We start from the raw sequence: 16,103 nt of genomic DNA, 5'->3' as shown, positions 1-16,103 counted from the left end.
AGCATGCTAGGAGGCTGAGGCAGGAATATTTCAAGTTCAAGCCCTAGCCTGTGCAGGTTAGTGACTTAGTGAGGCCCTACTTAAAATAGAGGGCTTAAATTCAGTCCCTAGCAATGCCAAAAAAAACCCCAAACCAAACCAAAACAAAACAAAAACAGCTCTAGTTGTTGAAATCCTCTGCTTTCGTTCCTCAAACTTGATTGATCATTCAGAAGTGGTCTTTCCTGTCTCCAGTCCCACCCCAGATTGGTGAGAAGGCCCTGATCTCACCCATGGATTCTTACCAATATGGTACCACACAAACGCTGACGTGCACGGTCTACGCCAACCCTCCCCTGCATCACATCCACTGGTACTGGCAGTTAGAGGAAGAGTGCTCCTACGAGCCCAGGTGAGGAGGGCCGAGTGCTCTGTTTTTCCTGATGTTCTTCGTATCTTATAGCTAAGCTGTGCCATGCTTCCATTCTAAACTGAAAAGGTAACGCTTGAGAAGGCTGCCCTTCAAGGGATACTCAGAACCTCCTTCCATTTTTCCTGGTGCCCTACATTTCAGCGGATATCTTTGCTGGCGACAGTCTAGCTGGTGATTTATCAGGTCTCTCTCCTTGGTTTACCCCGATGTATGTACACTTCTCCAGGTGGATGCTCTTTGCTCAGTTTGTGAATTTCCAATCTTCAGGTTTTCTCCTTATACCAGTCAGTGGCGATGCCCACCTCACTCCTTCGTATCTGTGAGAAGGTCCACATCTCCCAGTGGAAGTGCTGATGCGTGGAAGGCAGTGATAAACCTAGCCCAGCCCTCAGAGTCTCAGACCCGGCTTATCAAGCTCTGACACAAGTTCAGACATCCTCAGGGAAAACAGCAGCGACAAGTGCTGTCCCACCACCACCCAAGCACTCCATTTCCTGTTGTTGTTTTTGAAATGTCCACTACCGGTTTCTTCCTGAGTTGCTGGTCATTTCCTGCAGAAAGGCCATGGTCCCATAGAAATGACTTTAAGAAGCCCGGTGGCTTCGAAGTTTCCTTATCTTCCTTTGAACTAAATTAACTTGAATTGTCTTGTCGATCCAATTTATGAATGGAGATTTGTTCCCAGAATAGCTGCTTCCCTCCTGTATCCTGAATGAATCTACCTAGGACCTTTTCCTTCATAGCTGAGGCCTATTTTTAATTGGTGCCAAGTCTTTTAAAATGGTGGACAGCGTTGAAGGGATTTCTGAACACATAATAACCAAAGTCTGCCCCTTTCCTCAATATTGATTTCAATAAGGGAAAGTTAAGTCATAATCTATTATCTCTCTGTTGTAGCCAAGCTGTCTTAACAGCAAACCCATATATTTGTAAAGAATGGAGGACTGTGGAGGATTTCCAAGGGGGGAACAAAATTGAAGTCAACAAAAATCAATATGCCCTAATTGAAGGAAGAAACAAGGTGAGTATAAAATTGTTTAATTTGAAAATTTCTACTTCTTTCTCCTTGGTAGATAATACAGTATGATAACATGTGAGCCATATGGGAGATTAATAATCAAGTAGATTGGATGATAAAATACTAGTATATTAAGTCATTTTGAGAACATCAATAACTTGTAGCAATACTGTTAACTTAGCATATCAGAGGAAAATGAAATATGTATGCCAGTTAATCTATACATCGGATGTAAGATCATTCTGATTTTGTAAACACGAGATGGGAAAATGCTCATAATGTTGTCATAAAACACATCACTAATCTAATGGTTTCCTGAGCCCTTTATGTGTAGAGTAGGAGCTACATACCAGTCCCATGATAGCTGTGTACATTTGAAGGTGGTCACTGTGGCCCTGTAAATGGAGCAGGTGGCTGCAGCAACTGTGGGGTTGGGTGGCTGGATTTTAGCTTGAATGAATGTGCACAGACACAGCCTGCATTGTTTATGGCCTGGGATTTGTTTTCTTCACAGACTGTAAGTACTCTTGTCATTCAAGCTGCAAATGTGTCCGCTTTATACAAATGTGAAGCCGTCAACAAAGCCGGGAGAGGAGAGAGGGTGATCTCCTTCCATGTGACCAGTGAGTACTCTGCTCTGGACAGTGGGTTGGGTCACTCACAAACTGGGCACTAAGCTACTGTGTAATTCCTGGTTGGCCTTGTCATTCACGTGAGTGACGTGACACATAGGAAGAGGATGTGAACTGATCACTGGTGCTTTTGTTGATAGATTAAAACTGCCCCTGGGCTCATGTGAAATCAGTTCATATGCTTCCAGTGGAGAGAGAATGATTTCACTCCTCTAAACCACTGGCTGTGTGTCATATGTATGCCATCTGTCTTGGTCACCAGAGTCTAGCACAAAGTATGGCTTATTGTGTTCAATAATATTGGTGGGCTTGCTGCTGGACAGTTGAAAGGTTGGACTTTCATTTCCATCCAGCACTGCTGAGTTTGTCTGCTGAGGTCAAACTAGTTGTATGGATAAACTTTAGCTCACTGCACTGCATAAAATATTTTAGCCTTAGCCTAATTAGTTCTATTAAATGTAGCTTTATTGTCATTGAGTATTTAGCCTGGCGTGCTGGTGAACACCTTTAATCCCAGCTTTCTGGGAGGTTGAGGCAGGATGATTGCAAATTCAAGTCCAGTTCAAGTCCAGCCTAGCAACTTAGTGAGACCCTATCTAAAAAAAGAAAGAAAGAGCAAAGGAGCAAGCTGGGGATGTCGCACAGTGTGAGGGCCCAGTATGGTAAAAAAAAAATAATAATGTTAATGAGGAAATAATTTTTTTAATTCTTTGTTTTGAGTAGATGCCTTGCATTATGTTTTTCTTTTTTCTTTTTAAAGTAGAGGTGTAAGAAACATCTGGAGAATTTATTTATATCTCCAGATAATACATTTTGGACCTGAATTATTCAGTTTGGCTGTCATCAAATCATTGGGGACAATTAGAGCTGTGCCTGTGTTGGTACTTTATTGCAGTCTGAAGGCAACAAGGAGACAGTATTGTACTGATAACCATCCTCTAACTATGGGCTTTGTGTTTCAGAGGGTCCTGAAATTACTTTGCAACCTGCTACCCAGCCAACTGAGCAGGAGAGCGTGTCTCTGTGGTGCCACGCAGACAGAGCAATGTTGGAGAACCTCACGTGGTACAAGGTTGGCCCACATCCTCCTCTGGTCCACACAGAAGAGCAGCTCACACCTATTTGCAAGAACTTGGATGCTCTTTGGAAACTGAATGCCACCATGTTCTCTAATAGCACTAATGACATTTTGGTCATGGAGTTCCAGAACGTGTCCTTGCGGGATCAAGGAGAATATGTCTGCTCTGCTCAAGACAGGAAAACCAAGAAAAGACATTGCATGGTCTGGCAGCTCACTGTCCTAGGTAGGGAGGCAACTTCAGATCATTGTCCCTAGGCATTTGGATGCCCTAAATGTAGGGCTTTCAAGGGCCGGGGATTTAGCTTATTGGTTCTGTGTCTGCCTCATAAGTGCAAGGCCCTGAGTTTGGTCCCTGATACCAGAAAAAAATGTAGTGCTTTCAAGTACTGTGTGATGATTTCTGTCCTTTAGGAGTTTATAAAGTAGACTGGGATACACTCATTAAGTCATTAAAGCAGAACACAACAAATAATATTTGTAAAATGATGTATTAGAAAGAGAAAATAACATGGCTCTTTCTGATTTTTCTGTTGGTGTAGCTCACTAGTATCTGCAAAGGATTAGCTTGACCTAGGGAACTTTCTGCATTATTCTTGTGTATTTCTTTATTAATCTGACTCACATTGGTGGAATACTTTATGTGAGCTGGGAGAATGCCAGCATTTGACAGTGGTAACAAGACAGACAAGATGAGAACACAGCCAACCACCAGGCAGTCATAGCACATTGAGGAGTCTGTGTCTGCGAGGACGGGCATTGGTCCCTGCTTTGCTTCCTACTGTAGCTGTACTCATAGAACGTAGTGGCATATACCGGGTGCTCAGTGAGGTTCCTGATGCATGCATAGTGTGGTGACAGGCTGATAAAAAGACACAGAAGAGTCATAGGAGGCTTGCTACACAAACTGCCTGTGGGTGTGAGACATCCCTATGGTCCAGAGTAGATCAAAGTCAACGGAATGGTAATTCTGGGTACCAGAAAACTTTGTAAATTCCCTATCAGGTGGCTCTGTACACCCTGTCTAACCTTATGCCTGCTCTGTCTTTGGGAACAGGTGTATTTGGAGAATTTTTGTAGCATTTTTTCCATTTTATTCTATTTTAGTGTCCTTTTCCAGGACCTAGCATGCATGTGTCCTGTGTCTTTTACTGCTAAGAAGGGGGAAACTGCCTAGGCAAACTTACCTATATCAAAATTTTAGAGGAAGAGCATCTCATTCAAGGCTTGGGTATAGTTTAGGAGGTAATTTCAGATATTCAGGTGACAGAAGAAGTCGTCCCCTGGGATCCTTGGAATCACACCACACATGTAACCATGTGGCTGATCTGGTTTTGAGCTAATCAAAGGATTCAGGAAGAGGAGGAGGCCCATGGCTTTGCTGGTCTGGGAAATGTTTGTTCCCAATTAGGTAGCTTGCTTCTCTAAGGATGCCTATGTTGTTTTCCTGAAATCTATTCTTAGAAGTAGACTGGAGTCCAGTATATTTATTTAAACCCTAATGTAGGGCTTTGTTGGGATAATCTTGTTTTGTTAAGCATTGAAGTAGATTCTTTCAGCATGATTTCTTTTGATATTCAATTGGTTGGAGATATTTGTACAACATTTGATTATTTTCAGGAAATAGGTAAATTTAATGTTTTGCTGTACATTTAAACAAGTATCATTGGAGTTTATGTTCTTTATATTGTTGACTTTCCTTAGGGTATTATTGTTTGATTAATTTATTTATTACCAGGAATCGAATTCAGGGCCTCACACTTACCAGGCAGGTACTGCACCATTGAGCTGTATTTCTGGCCCTTATTTATGTTTTAGCACAAATAGCACTGGACTTTTAGGCCCACCAGACTGTATTATTTTAAGTCCTTACTTAATTATAGGGACCTGGGCAAGTTGTTTCACCCTCTGAATTGCAATTATTTCATCTAAAAATAAAGCTACTAGACCTGTCCTGCTCATCGTATAAGACTGATAGTAACATAAATAGTCTAAATGAATTTTGTAAAAATTACCAAATAGATGCAAAATGCTTTTTGTGGAATAACCCTAAAGTTTGGTACTTTCCGTGAGAAAACATGGCAGAATTTTAGGATCTTACGAGCTTGAACTTTGATGAGAAGGGAACTTACCCCAGGGGAAAGCCATATCTGTTTAGAGCCTTTATTTTGTGGTTTCCAGCTAGAAACATGAATAACATGAATGCTAAAGACTGACAAGGGTCTGTCAGTACTGTCCTTACTCTTTTTATTTGACTTTACTCAGTGACCAGCAGTGCTATTATTAGCTTCTGTGTATTTTTGGTTTAGTAAATCAGCAGGTTGCTGTTTACTAAGTTTAAACTGTTTAATAGATTACTGATACTAAAATTATCTCTAAAGCTGTAACTACAGATTGTGTGACTTTTTTTTAATGTGCATAGAGCGCATGGCACCTGTGATCACAGGAAACCTAGAGAATCAGACCACAAGTATTGGTGAAACCATTGAGGTTGCCTGCACAGCATTCGGGAATCCCCCTCCACAGATTACCTGGTTTAAAGATAACGAGACACTTGTGGAAGACTCAGGTGAATAGCACTTGTCTGTCTCTTTGTTTGTGTAATTTTCCCAAAGATATGACATGAAACCTATATTATTTCTCAATTTCTTTTATGGTAGATGAAACGCAAGGTTAGGGTAGGTGGTCTGGCTCATTTCCTGGCCTTGGAAGTGCAGTTCTCATGGAAGCCTCATGGGAGATCAGTCAGCAGTTGTCCTGTGTTACTTTCTAGAGTTGGATAATGGCCTGAGTTGAAAGACAGCACTTACTTTTAAAATTAAAAAAAAAAAAACCAAACTCTATAGACCGCATCATTAGAAATAAGAATGATCATTGCCCTGTTCTCTTAGGCATTGTACTGAAAGATGGGAACCAGAACCTAACCATCCGCAGAGTGAGGAAGGAAGACGAAGGCCTCTACACATGCCAGGCCTGCAATGTTCTTGGATGTGCAAGAGTGGGGACATTTTTCATCATAGAAGGTCAGTGTGACACCATAGCGGCATCAGGTGGTTTCTGAACAGGTGTATTGTGTCTTCTTTATATTATACTTTAAGTGGACAGTTTAGGTGGGTGATGTTTAGTACTCCTTGTGCAGACTGGCTATTTCATATCCAAAATGCTTGGGACCAGAAGTGTTCGAGATTTTGCAATTTTTTTCAGATTTGGGGACATTTTCATGTATATAGTAGATACCTCAGGAGTAGGAACCAAACTGAAATTCAAAATTCGTTCATATTTCATGTAAACCTGATACAGAGCCTGAAGGTAATTCTGCACCGTGTGATATTTGTAGGGTTTATGTTCTGAATGCAGCCAATCATTCAAGTCAGATGTGGAATTTCCCACTCGTGTTTTCATGTCATTACTCGAAATTGTGGATCTTGAGCATTTTGGAGTAGAGATGCCTAACCTGTTATCCTGTGCAGTTTTTCAATAAATATGTATTCTTTTAACCAGCAAACATATGAATATTGTTCTAGTTTTGCTTCTATCATATTTCCTGTCCTTTTAGTTCTTTTTGTGGAAAAATTTCTATCTAGGAAGGGTGAATATTCTCCTGCCTCAGACTCTATCTTTGTTTGAATGGCCCATTTAATTTATGGAAACCGTACCTCTGTATTTATTTGAAAAAAACATTAGATTTGCTGTCTAATCATGAAGGTCAGTGCTATTTAGTTAATCACGAACAGAATTTTCATTGGAATAAAGACAACTAAACTTCACTTGTAAATAGTAGACCATTGTTTTTCTGAATAAAGACAACTAAACTTCACTTGTAAATAGTAGACCATTGTTTTTCTGAAATAGGAAATTTGGGGTTCTTATCTAAACTTGAAAGGAAACGTGTCTGTATGCAGGAGTGCCATGAAATCTGGCACTTTCTCGGGTGGGAAAAGTAATTTGTGACAAAATATTTCACTGAAAGAAATGTATCCCTGCATCTTTTGTTTGGTAGAACACCAGAGGAACAATGGAACTACATTATGTGAGTGGAGGAATGGTGTGCAAGGGAGGAAATAATAATGGTAACGAAGGGGAATCGATGAATTTCTATGAGCTCATCCTAACTGGTCTCAAAGTCTAGATGTTGGTTCCTTTAATCTGTCAAATCTATGTTGCTAAGTTGTATATCTAGACACATTGTCATGTTTTCAAATCTCTAGTCTTATTACTATTTCATAAACTGCACTTGCAAATGAAGATTTCAAAGGATGTGGTGATTTTGTCATTCCAAAGGGAATCATGGTTTATTGCAAATCATAGGGAGGACTTCCAGATTCTCTTGGTGCTCTGCCTCTCTCTGTCAGCTGCCTGCAGCTGGTTACAGATGTCTAACAGGACCTATGGGAACATGGTACTTGGTACCTACAGAGCAGATCAAGAAAGGGAGAGGTAGACATTTAATACTACTGGAAGGCACCCAAATGTTGTATTGGAAGTCTGATGCACAAACTTATATAGACAATTGATTCTTTGACTGTTTAATTCCCACTGTACCCTTCTGATGGGAGACCCCAAGTGAAAATTGTTTCCTTGACATCTCCATGCTCATCCCTCCTAGTTGCAAGTCTTTTTTTCTGCATGTAATTTCTTCCACTTGGAGCTGTCCTCTGGACCACTGAGTATCACCAGTTTTCCATGCCCACCTTAAGCTTTTCCTTTTCTCTTTGCTTCATGAGTGGTTTCAAACTCCTGTTACTAGGCTATGCATGACATGCTCAGCTTGGTTCTCTTTTCCTTATTCAGGTGCTTGCTACACAGGGGCCGGGGAATATGATGGTCAACCCAAATAGTACAGAACTTGTTTCACTCTTGACTGGCCTACCAACTCTCTGGGTATCCTCTCTGATCTTCTAATTCTTGTTCTGAAAACTGAAGGTTGTTGAGATTAAGTGAGATAGCATATTTAAAGTAATGGTGCATAGTTGGCATGTGGTCAGTAGTTACTCTCTGGTCAAAAGACTTTATTTTCCCATGTGCTTTCTTAAATGACCCTTTTCAAACTCCACACAGATCAAAACCTTTAATATTAGCACAAAAATTTTAGGATTCCCTATTTTTAATGTTTGTCAGTAGTTACTCTCTGGTCAAAAGACTTTATTTTCCCATGTGCTTTCTTAAATGACCCTTTTAAAACTCCACACAGATCAAAACCTTTAATATTAGCACAAAAATTTTAGGATTCCCTATTTTTAATGTTATACAGAGATTTCTTTAACTGAAATACCAAATAGTTTCTCTGGTGTGAAACACTATAATAGTACACAGGATCCTAATGAGATAATTAATAATGTGAAATAGGAAGTATAGAGCTAAAGGTGTAAGGAAAGTGGGAAGGGTGGGGGAAAGGTAATAAGGGAGAGGAAAAAAATATGAGAAATTGAAAAAATGGAAATAAAGTACTTGTAAATGGGGAGGGAAGGAGGGGGTGAAGGGAGGGCAGGGACAAGGGGAAAAAATGAGAATCAAGACCTACCATGTAAAGGTACAGGATCCCAATAATGAATGCACTTGTATTGTATACCTAGATTGTACCAATAAACTCAATTAAAAATAAAAAATATTAGCACAAAAATACTTTCTCTGTAGAACATCATCTGTTTTCTTTCCATCAAAGAAAGCACTTAAATGTGCATCTTTTAAAACATTTATACTTCTATTCTTAATTACTTTAGATCACTATTGCTGGAAATTTTCATGAGCAATATTTTATAAGCTTTACATTTCCATTAAGAACTGGTACACACTCTGTCCAACTTAGGGGTCATGGCTATTCCACTGTAGGATGCTTCCAAGTGGGTAAGCTTGAGATCTTGCCTTTCAGTGCTGCGTTTTGTCATCTTATAGCAAAAGCTATGCATTTCCAACATTGATGCTCATTCAATTGTGTCTTCTAGGTGCCCAGGCAAAGACCAACTTGGAAGTCATTATTCTAGTAGGCACTGCGGTGATTGCCATGTTCTTTTGGCTACTTCTGGTTATCATTCTACGGACCGTTAAGCGGGTAACAAGATAATTTCCTTTCAGTCTCATGCATGTTGGATTTCATGATTGATGAAAGCTGACTGGGTTTCTTTGAGTTGTTTCTTTCCATTGTTATTGGCTCAGTGGGCACATTTTTATTTCAATACAATAACATTCTAGCTCATTTTCTTTGGCTGGACCATGGGCTTTAATTGGTAGAAATCACTAGAGAGGAAAGGTTTTGGACTGTCTAATGTAATTAAGATTTTAAAACTTAATTCTGCACTCATTTGAGGGGAAAGGGAACACTACAGGCCCAAATATAGTAGGACTGCTCACAAGCTCCATGGGTTTTATTGGAAAATGAGATGTCAGAATGAGGCTCCTATTAAATAACAACAATAAGTACACAAAATAGCAGCCAAACAACAGAGCTTATGTGACTGGGATGATTGATGCTTTCCAGGCCAATGAAGGGGAACTGAAGACAGGTTACTTGTCCATTGTCATGGATTCTGATGAACTGCCCCTGGATGAACACTGTGAACGCTTGCCTTATGATGCCAGCAAGTGGGAATTCCCCAGAGACCGGCTGAAACTAGGTGCCTTTTCAGTTTCTGTTAATTTTTAAAAATTAATTTAATAGGTACATTTAAGGTATACAATATAATGACATTCACTGTTTGAAATTTGCACCTTTACCTAATCCACCTTGGTTCTCATTTTTTTCCCATTGCCCTGCCCTCCCTTCAATCCCTTCACCCCTCCCTATCTACAAAGACTTTGTTTCCATTTTTCATTTCCTTATATTAATTCCATTCCCCTACCCCTCCCATGTTCACTTCCCCTTTGCCCCTTTTCTTCCTATTTCACATTATCTGTTATACCTCTTAGTCCTTATTTACACTTTCAGTTCCTCACACTAGAGAAACTATTCGGTATTATACATGTGTGTCCTATTTACGTCACTTAAGAATATGGCCTCAATGTGCATCCAGTTAGCTACAAATGTCTCTAATTTGTCATTATTTGTGGCTGAGTTGTATTCCATTTTATAAATGAACCACATTTTCAGTTGATGTTAATTTAATGTTGGGCTTATCGTATCATCTCCCCTCTTAGGATGATGACAGATCTAGTCTATTTGGATGTTGTATTTTGGCTCAGAAATAATTCTGTCTCTTAAATTTGGGTCATCATCCATTTAACCTCTTAGAGGTAGGTTCCCTGTATAATCATCTAAATTAGGACATTTGGAGAGTAAAGTGGGATTCATGTAATAATTAAGGCAGGACAAAGAAGTAATCTGGATTTTGTACGTTAAATTGGGATGGATGGTCACCCTATCTAGTTGGAATCTTTGCCTGTCACTTTGGTGATATTATGATCCAAGTCCATTTTGTTTTCCATTGTTGATTCTAGGTAAACCTCTTGGCCGTGGTGCCTTTGGCCAAGTGATCGAGGCAGATGCTTTTGGAATTGATAAGACAGCAACTTGCAAAACAGTGGCTGTCAAAATGTTGAAAGGTAAAAGCAAACTTATTTTGTGATTCATTCTCTTTCTTCCTCCCCCCTTCTCTCCTCCTCTCTGAGACATTTAATGTGAGACAAAGCTTAATCAGTAGTTCTGTGCTTAAGTGGGCCAGCTAGCCAAGCATGCAGCAGCCTATGTGATTCCTTTGTTAGAATTGGAAAATGCCTGTTCCTTTCTAGCCACGTGCCAATGTGCATGACCTTGTGCATGGCCTGGCAAGCAGAGTTGGAGGAGGATTTCACCTACCTGCATGGAAGCCCTTGGGCTGATCTCAGCTTGCACAATTGTATTTAGTGGTCCTGGTCATCAGGGAAAAAGCATCTAGCTATATTAAAGTTGCTTCTTAATGTATTAGAGTATTAGATAAACCTCCAGAAACATCGAAAGGAATTTGACTTAAGTAGATTGCAAAAATAGTTTGTTCTCTAGAATTAGAATATGTAAAATAATTTTACCTATAAAACTTAACTTGCGAGATAGTAATGGTTATGGTAAGCAAAAAACTATAGGTTATTTAAAAATTAGAGACTTCATAATTATTAATACTATGAATAATGAATTCTGGTCTAGGCATTTTGATTTGGGGAGGTGTTGCATATATAGCTCTCTCCAATTCTGATGTGTTTTCATTGGTGAAGACAATGCTGCTGACCCTTCTGCAGCTGACCCTTTGCCAATGGATCTTATGCATTTCAAAACATTTTCTTTTTGCCTTTTCTCTCTGCAGGCCTAGGGGGTATGTAATTTTGAGGTGGCCCATCAGTTCCTAAGGTCTGCAGCATGCCTGTGAATTAGACAGATGTGCATACAGGGTCTAATGCACAGTTTTAGCCCCACCAGTGTCATGCAGTGCCTGGCTCTACCAGCTGGTCCTTGTGGTGTTGCCTTCTTGGTACAGATCAATTGAAGCATTAGTATACACATGAGGATATGGAAAACATGGCATTTCTTCCTTCAGAGGAAGCACTTGGAGGATCAGATCCTAAAGAGCATAGTCTGCCTGAAGTACAAAAATACAGTTTTGTACAAGAAGAGAATCTGGGCATGATTCCATTGCAGTTATGTTCTCTTCTTTGCAGAAGGCTTCATAGTGGGTTCCTATCAATACCAAACACTTTTGGGTTCAATTAAGAATTCGATTTTTTAATTAGAAAGTAAAATTTAAACTTTCTTTTTCTGAAAATGCATCTGGGTATAGATTAAATTGCACAGTTATATGTAATGGAGAGAAGGGCATCAATAATGTTAAGGTAAGGGCCACATTTATGATCTTCCTCTTTATCCTGAATTTGTAGAAGGAGCAACACACAGTGAACACCGTGCTCTCATGTCTGAACTCAAGATCCTCATTCATATTGGCCACCATCTCAATGTGGTCAACCTTCTAGGTGCCTGTACCAAGCCCGGAGGTGAGTCAGTGTGGATAGTTGTAGTGGCCTGATTTTGACACTTGCTACTCTGTTAGTATTTGAGAGAAACAAGGTAATTCCTACTGCTTTGATTCCTTAACTTGGAATATTTTGCAGATTCCTAGATATGCGTATATTTCATGGAAATTTAATGGGCACTATAATCAAATTATTCTAAAGCTTCCTCTGAATTAAAAGATATCACATCACCATGTATTCAGGTTAGAAAAATAAACTTCCCCCTAAGACTTGAAAACAAAAGACCTTAAGAGTAGTTTCTATCCCTGTCCCCTCCCACTAATAGAGTCATCTCTGGTGATTGCATTGAAAAGCAAATGGATAGAGTTTCTCAAATTTAGTATAATGTCATGGTGGCTTTGCCTTTTGGAAAAAGAAAAACTATAAGATGGGGGATCAAGCACTTGACTTGTATAATTCTGTTCTAATGACAGGTTTATATAGCCTTCTTGCCAGGTAATTTTGGATTTGTCTATATATTAAGCACTTAGTGAGAACAAATTTTTCTTTCTTGACATGCAATCATCTGCCTGCAGGGCCTCTCATGGTGATCGTGGAATTCTGCAAGTTTGGGAACCTATCAACCTATCTACGGGGAAAGAGAAATGAATTTGTCCCCTATAAGGTATGTAGTTTCCTACCTCAGCTTCATCTTGTAAAATGGAGGGAAACTCAAAGCGGCACAGGTTAACTTTTTAGCTGAAATTCTTTGAGAAGCTTGTGAGGAATCTTCTCTTATTACCTCTGGATGGTTGTGACTTCCTCTTTTACCTTCTGGGGAACATGTGCTTCTCTTGGTTTAACTGTGAATTTAATCTCCTGGTCCATTATAGGTGAGGAGGATGTAGATATGATTACAGAAAGGGAAGGGCAGAGGAAAGGATAGTTCTGGGTTGTGCTTCTCTCCCCTAGTCACATCTGACTCCAGGGAATGTATAGTTCTCCATAAAGAGCACAGTGAGCCAGCATGGTAGTAGTACATGCCTTGTGATCTCAGGTACTGGAAAGGCTGAGGGAAGAGGATCACAAGGTCAAACCCAGCATAGGCAACTTAGTAAGGCCCTGTCTTAAAAGAAAAAGATAAACAAAGGCTGGGTGTGTAGCTCTGTGCTCCTTGGGTTTAGTCTCCAGTACCACAGACAACAACAACAAAACAAAATCAAAGGGTGTGCTAAAGTTTGTGATGCATCTGAGTGCAACTTAAAAGTGAGATTTATGTCAGCTAACCGAGGAGCTTGGCTTTACGGAAGAAACCCTATTGTATACAGTACTTGCATTTCAACCTAGAAACTGCAAAATCCTGAATTTCATGTCTTTCTTGTGTGCTTTTTAATAGTTTCAGTGGTTTATACAATTTTCTGCCTTGTAAAGATCCATTTTGTACTCAAGGAATTTGCTTATTTACTTTTTTATAGACCAAAGGGGCACGGTTCCGTCAAGGGAAAGACTATGTTGGGGAAATCTCTGTGGATCTGAAACGCCGATTGGACAGTATCACCAGTAGCCAGAGCTCAGCCAGCTCTGGGTTTGTTGAAGAAAAATCCCTCAGTGATGTGGAGGAAGAAGAAGGTACCTGCTGTTGCTTGCTCCATGCCCAATGCATGCTTATATAAGAATAGACAAGGACCGGGAATTTGGCTTAGTGGTTCTGTCACCTGCCTCACAAGTGCAAGGGCCTGAGTTCAATTCCCAGTACCAAAAAAAAAGAATAGACAGGATCACAGGGTGTTGGTCACAGAATTTGGTCATGGGAAAAGCTTTATATTTGAAAGAAATCTGAAGTACTTGGCAGCTTCTTTTCAGTCTCTCCGGAAATGAAATGTTCAAGCCCTAAACAAACAATGGGCTATATTGAGAGGCAAAACAGAAGTATCCCAAGAAATCTGGTAGCCCAAGTGGGGTAAGCGGTTACTAAGAATCTAACCAATATCTTCAAAGTGCTTCATCAACATTCACTACCAGGAGAGGCTCAGTGCTATGTTTTGGAATGGGAAAGGAGGCTCTCTAGTGCCCAGCCTCTGTGTGGCCTTAAATGGCTCAGCCCACTTCACTAGTACCACAAAAATCTTTCAGTTCATCACACCTAGACTTCTTCAAGACAATTCAGTAGCCATCTGTTGGTTCTGCTGTACCCAGAGTGGCTATGGTGAAGCCATGGTAAATAAATAGACTTGGCTTTTTTCAGTTGCGTTCTCAATGATGTTTTAGTTTTCTTTATCAGGGAGCTTGGCTTCAGCCTAACTTCCAGTCCTTCAATTAGCTCTGGGATATGCTGTATCTGCTCTCCTCAGAAGGAGCAGGAACTGCTTTATGGATGATAGTAGGGCTTCCTGACTTCTGGTTCCTCTTAAGAAGTAAAAATTCACTTCTTTTTCTCTTGACACACATCTACAGATAGAACTTAAGTCTGACTTCATTTCCTTAGAACCTAAGTAGACAGCCTGAGGTCTGGATATGGCTAATTGAGCATGGGAAGGTTGTCTCAGCCTCAAGTAGTGGAGCCATCTCTGCCCCTCTCCTTTTCTCTCAAAAATGGTGGTCAGTGAGTGGGAGACCCAAGAGACTGAGGTAATATGTTGGAGTAGAAGAACACTGGCTTGGAATTCTGCCTTCATTTCTTCATTTGGGAAATGCAGGGATTTCACTAATTGTATCTGAAGAGCCCTTTAGCCCTAAGTACATAACAAGTCATTGAGAAAAAAGTTATTATCATAACTAAGTTTGTATTCACTCTGGTATTTGTGTCCAGGAAAGAAGCCATGAGTCTTATCTTATTTGACCATAGTTAGGAGATCATTTTGAAATACCTTTATGCTTATTTGTACCAATTACACTGAAGTAAATACTACCAATTTATGTAAATTCATCTTTCTCTTATGCTCCTGTTATATCTCATTCATATTCTTGGAGGAAAAAGCATCCTTGGTGGAGGTCATATTTAATGTGTTTACGGCACTTTTTAACATGAAAACAAGAGAAGCAAATCTATCTGGTATTTTTAGTTATCTGTTATAGAGTGTAGTTTAACCTTTGGTCTTTATCCCAGGACAAAGCCTGAAGAGAAAGGATCTGATGACCCTGAATATTGTTTATTTTTAGACTTCTTGATATGAATTTATTTTTTATCCCCCAGGGTGAATGAAAAAAAAAAAGTAGCACAATAGATTAAACAGCAAATTTGAAAAAGTCCTCTCTCTTCCTGTATACATGCCAGTTTTACCTCTTTCCTACCTTCTGGATTTACTGGTTCATTTTGACTAAAATAGAAAAACCAATTTTGAGGATATACTCCTAAGTGAAATAAATAAGTCACACATGTGTAGATACCGAATAGTTCCTCTGGTGTGAAAAACTGTAGTAGTACACAAGATCCTAATGGGGTAATTAACAATGTGAAATAGGAAGAAAAGGGCTAAAGGTGTAGGGAAAGTGGGAAGGGTAGGGGAAAGGGAATAAGGGAAAGAAAAAAAATGAGAAAATGAAAAAATGGAAATAAAGTGTTTGTAAATGGGGAGGGGAGGGACAAGGGACAAAAATGGAAAAAAAAAAAAAAGAAAAACCAGTATTTTCTCTTAGTGATATGATGAAGGCTGATAATACTGGGACCCGGCAGATGGACAGAAGATAGAGGCATTTTCTCTCTGCTTCTGTTTTCTGAAATTCTCCTCCCAAGTCTTGAAAAGGTTACCATAGTGGACTTTGAGAGTATTGAGTGGTGGGAATACTCATTCGCATCCTCTTGCCTTGTCCAGCTTCTGAAGAGCTGTACAAGGACTTTCTGACCTTGGAACATCTCATCTGCTACAGCTTCCAAGTGGCTAAAGGCATGGAGTTCTTGGCATCACGTAAGGTAAGACAGGTCAGAGGGGGAAAGAAAACATTTTAGATCACAGGCTTGTAAACAAGATGCCCAGAGATGGTCACAAGTGTTTGTCTGGGATGGCATTCATCACGTGGAAGACCCTTTAAAGAGGTCTACTGAAGAGGCTCTAT

General features: G+C 39.8%; 1 protein-coding gene across 2 annotated transcripts in view; it reads left to right on the top strand.

Moving 5' to 3' along the window:
- The window catches only part of Kdr (kinase insert domain receptor), a 44,498-nt gene that overhangs the window by 15,268 nt on the left and 13,127 nt on the right, over positions 1–16,103 (top strand). For both annotated transcript variants that reach the window (XM_010640272.1, XM_010640271.2), the window contains exons 10-22: positions 235–391; positions 1,310–1,433; positions 1,945–2,053; positions 3,025–3,366; positions 5,563–5,709; positions 6,032–6,163; positions 9,083–9,189; positions 9,616–9,751; positions 10,572–10,676; positions 11,979–12,092; positions 12,647–12,735; positions 13,526–13,679; positions 15,863–15,960. In XM_010640272.1, the coding sequence (XP_010638574.1) occupies positions 235–391; positions 1,310–1,433; positions 1,945–2,053; positions 3,025–3,366; positions 5,563–5,709; positions 6,032–6,163; positions 9,083–9,189; positions 9,616–9,751; positions 10,572–10,676; positions 11,979–12,092; positions 12,647–12,735; positions 13,526–13,679; positions 15,863–15,960 (1,814 nt within the window). The remainder of the gene's footprint in view (positions 1–234; positions 392–1,309; positions 1,434–1,944; positions 2,054–3,024; positions 3,367–5,562; positions 5,710–6,031; positions 6,164–9,082; positions 9,190–9,615; positions 9,752–10,571; positions 10,677–11,978; positions 12,093–12,646; positions 12,736–13,525; positions 13,680–15,862; positions 15,961–16,103) is intronic.

This window comes from Fukomys damarensis, unplaced genomic scaffold (genome assembly GCF_012274545.1).
Source record: "Fukomys damarensis isolate Sample0158 unplaced genomic scaffold, DMR_v1.0_HiC HiC_scaffold_35, whole genome shotgun sequence".
NCBI lineage: Eukaryota > Metazoa > Chordata > Mammalia > Rodentia > Bathyergidae > Fukomys > Fukomys damarensis.
The sequence above is the reverse complement of the archived record's forward strand: the minus strand, read 5'-3'. Positions and strand labels throughout refer to the sequence as shown.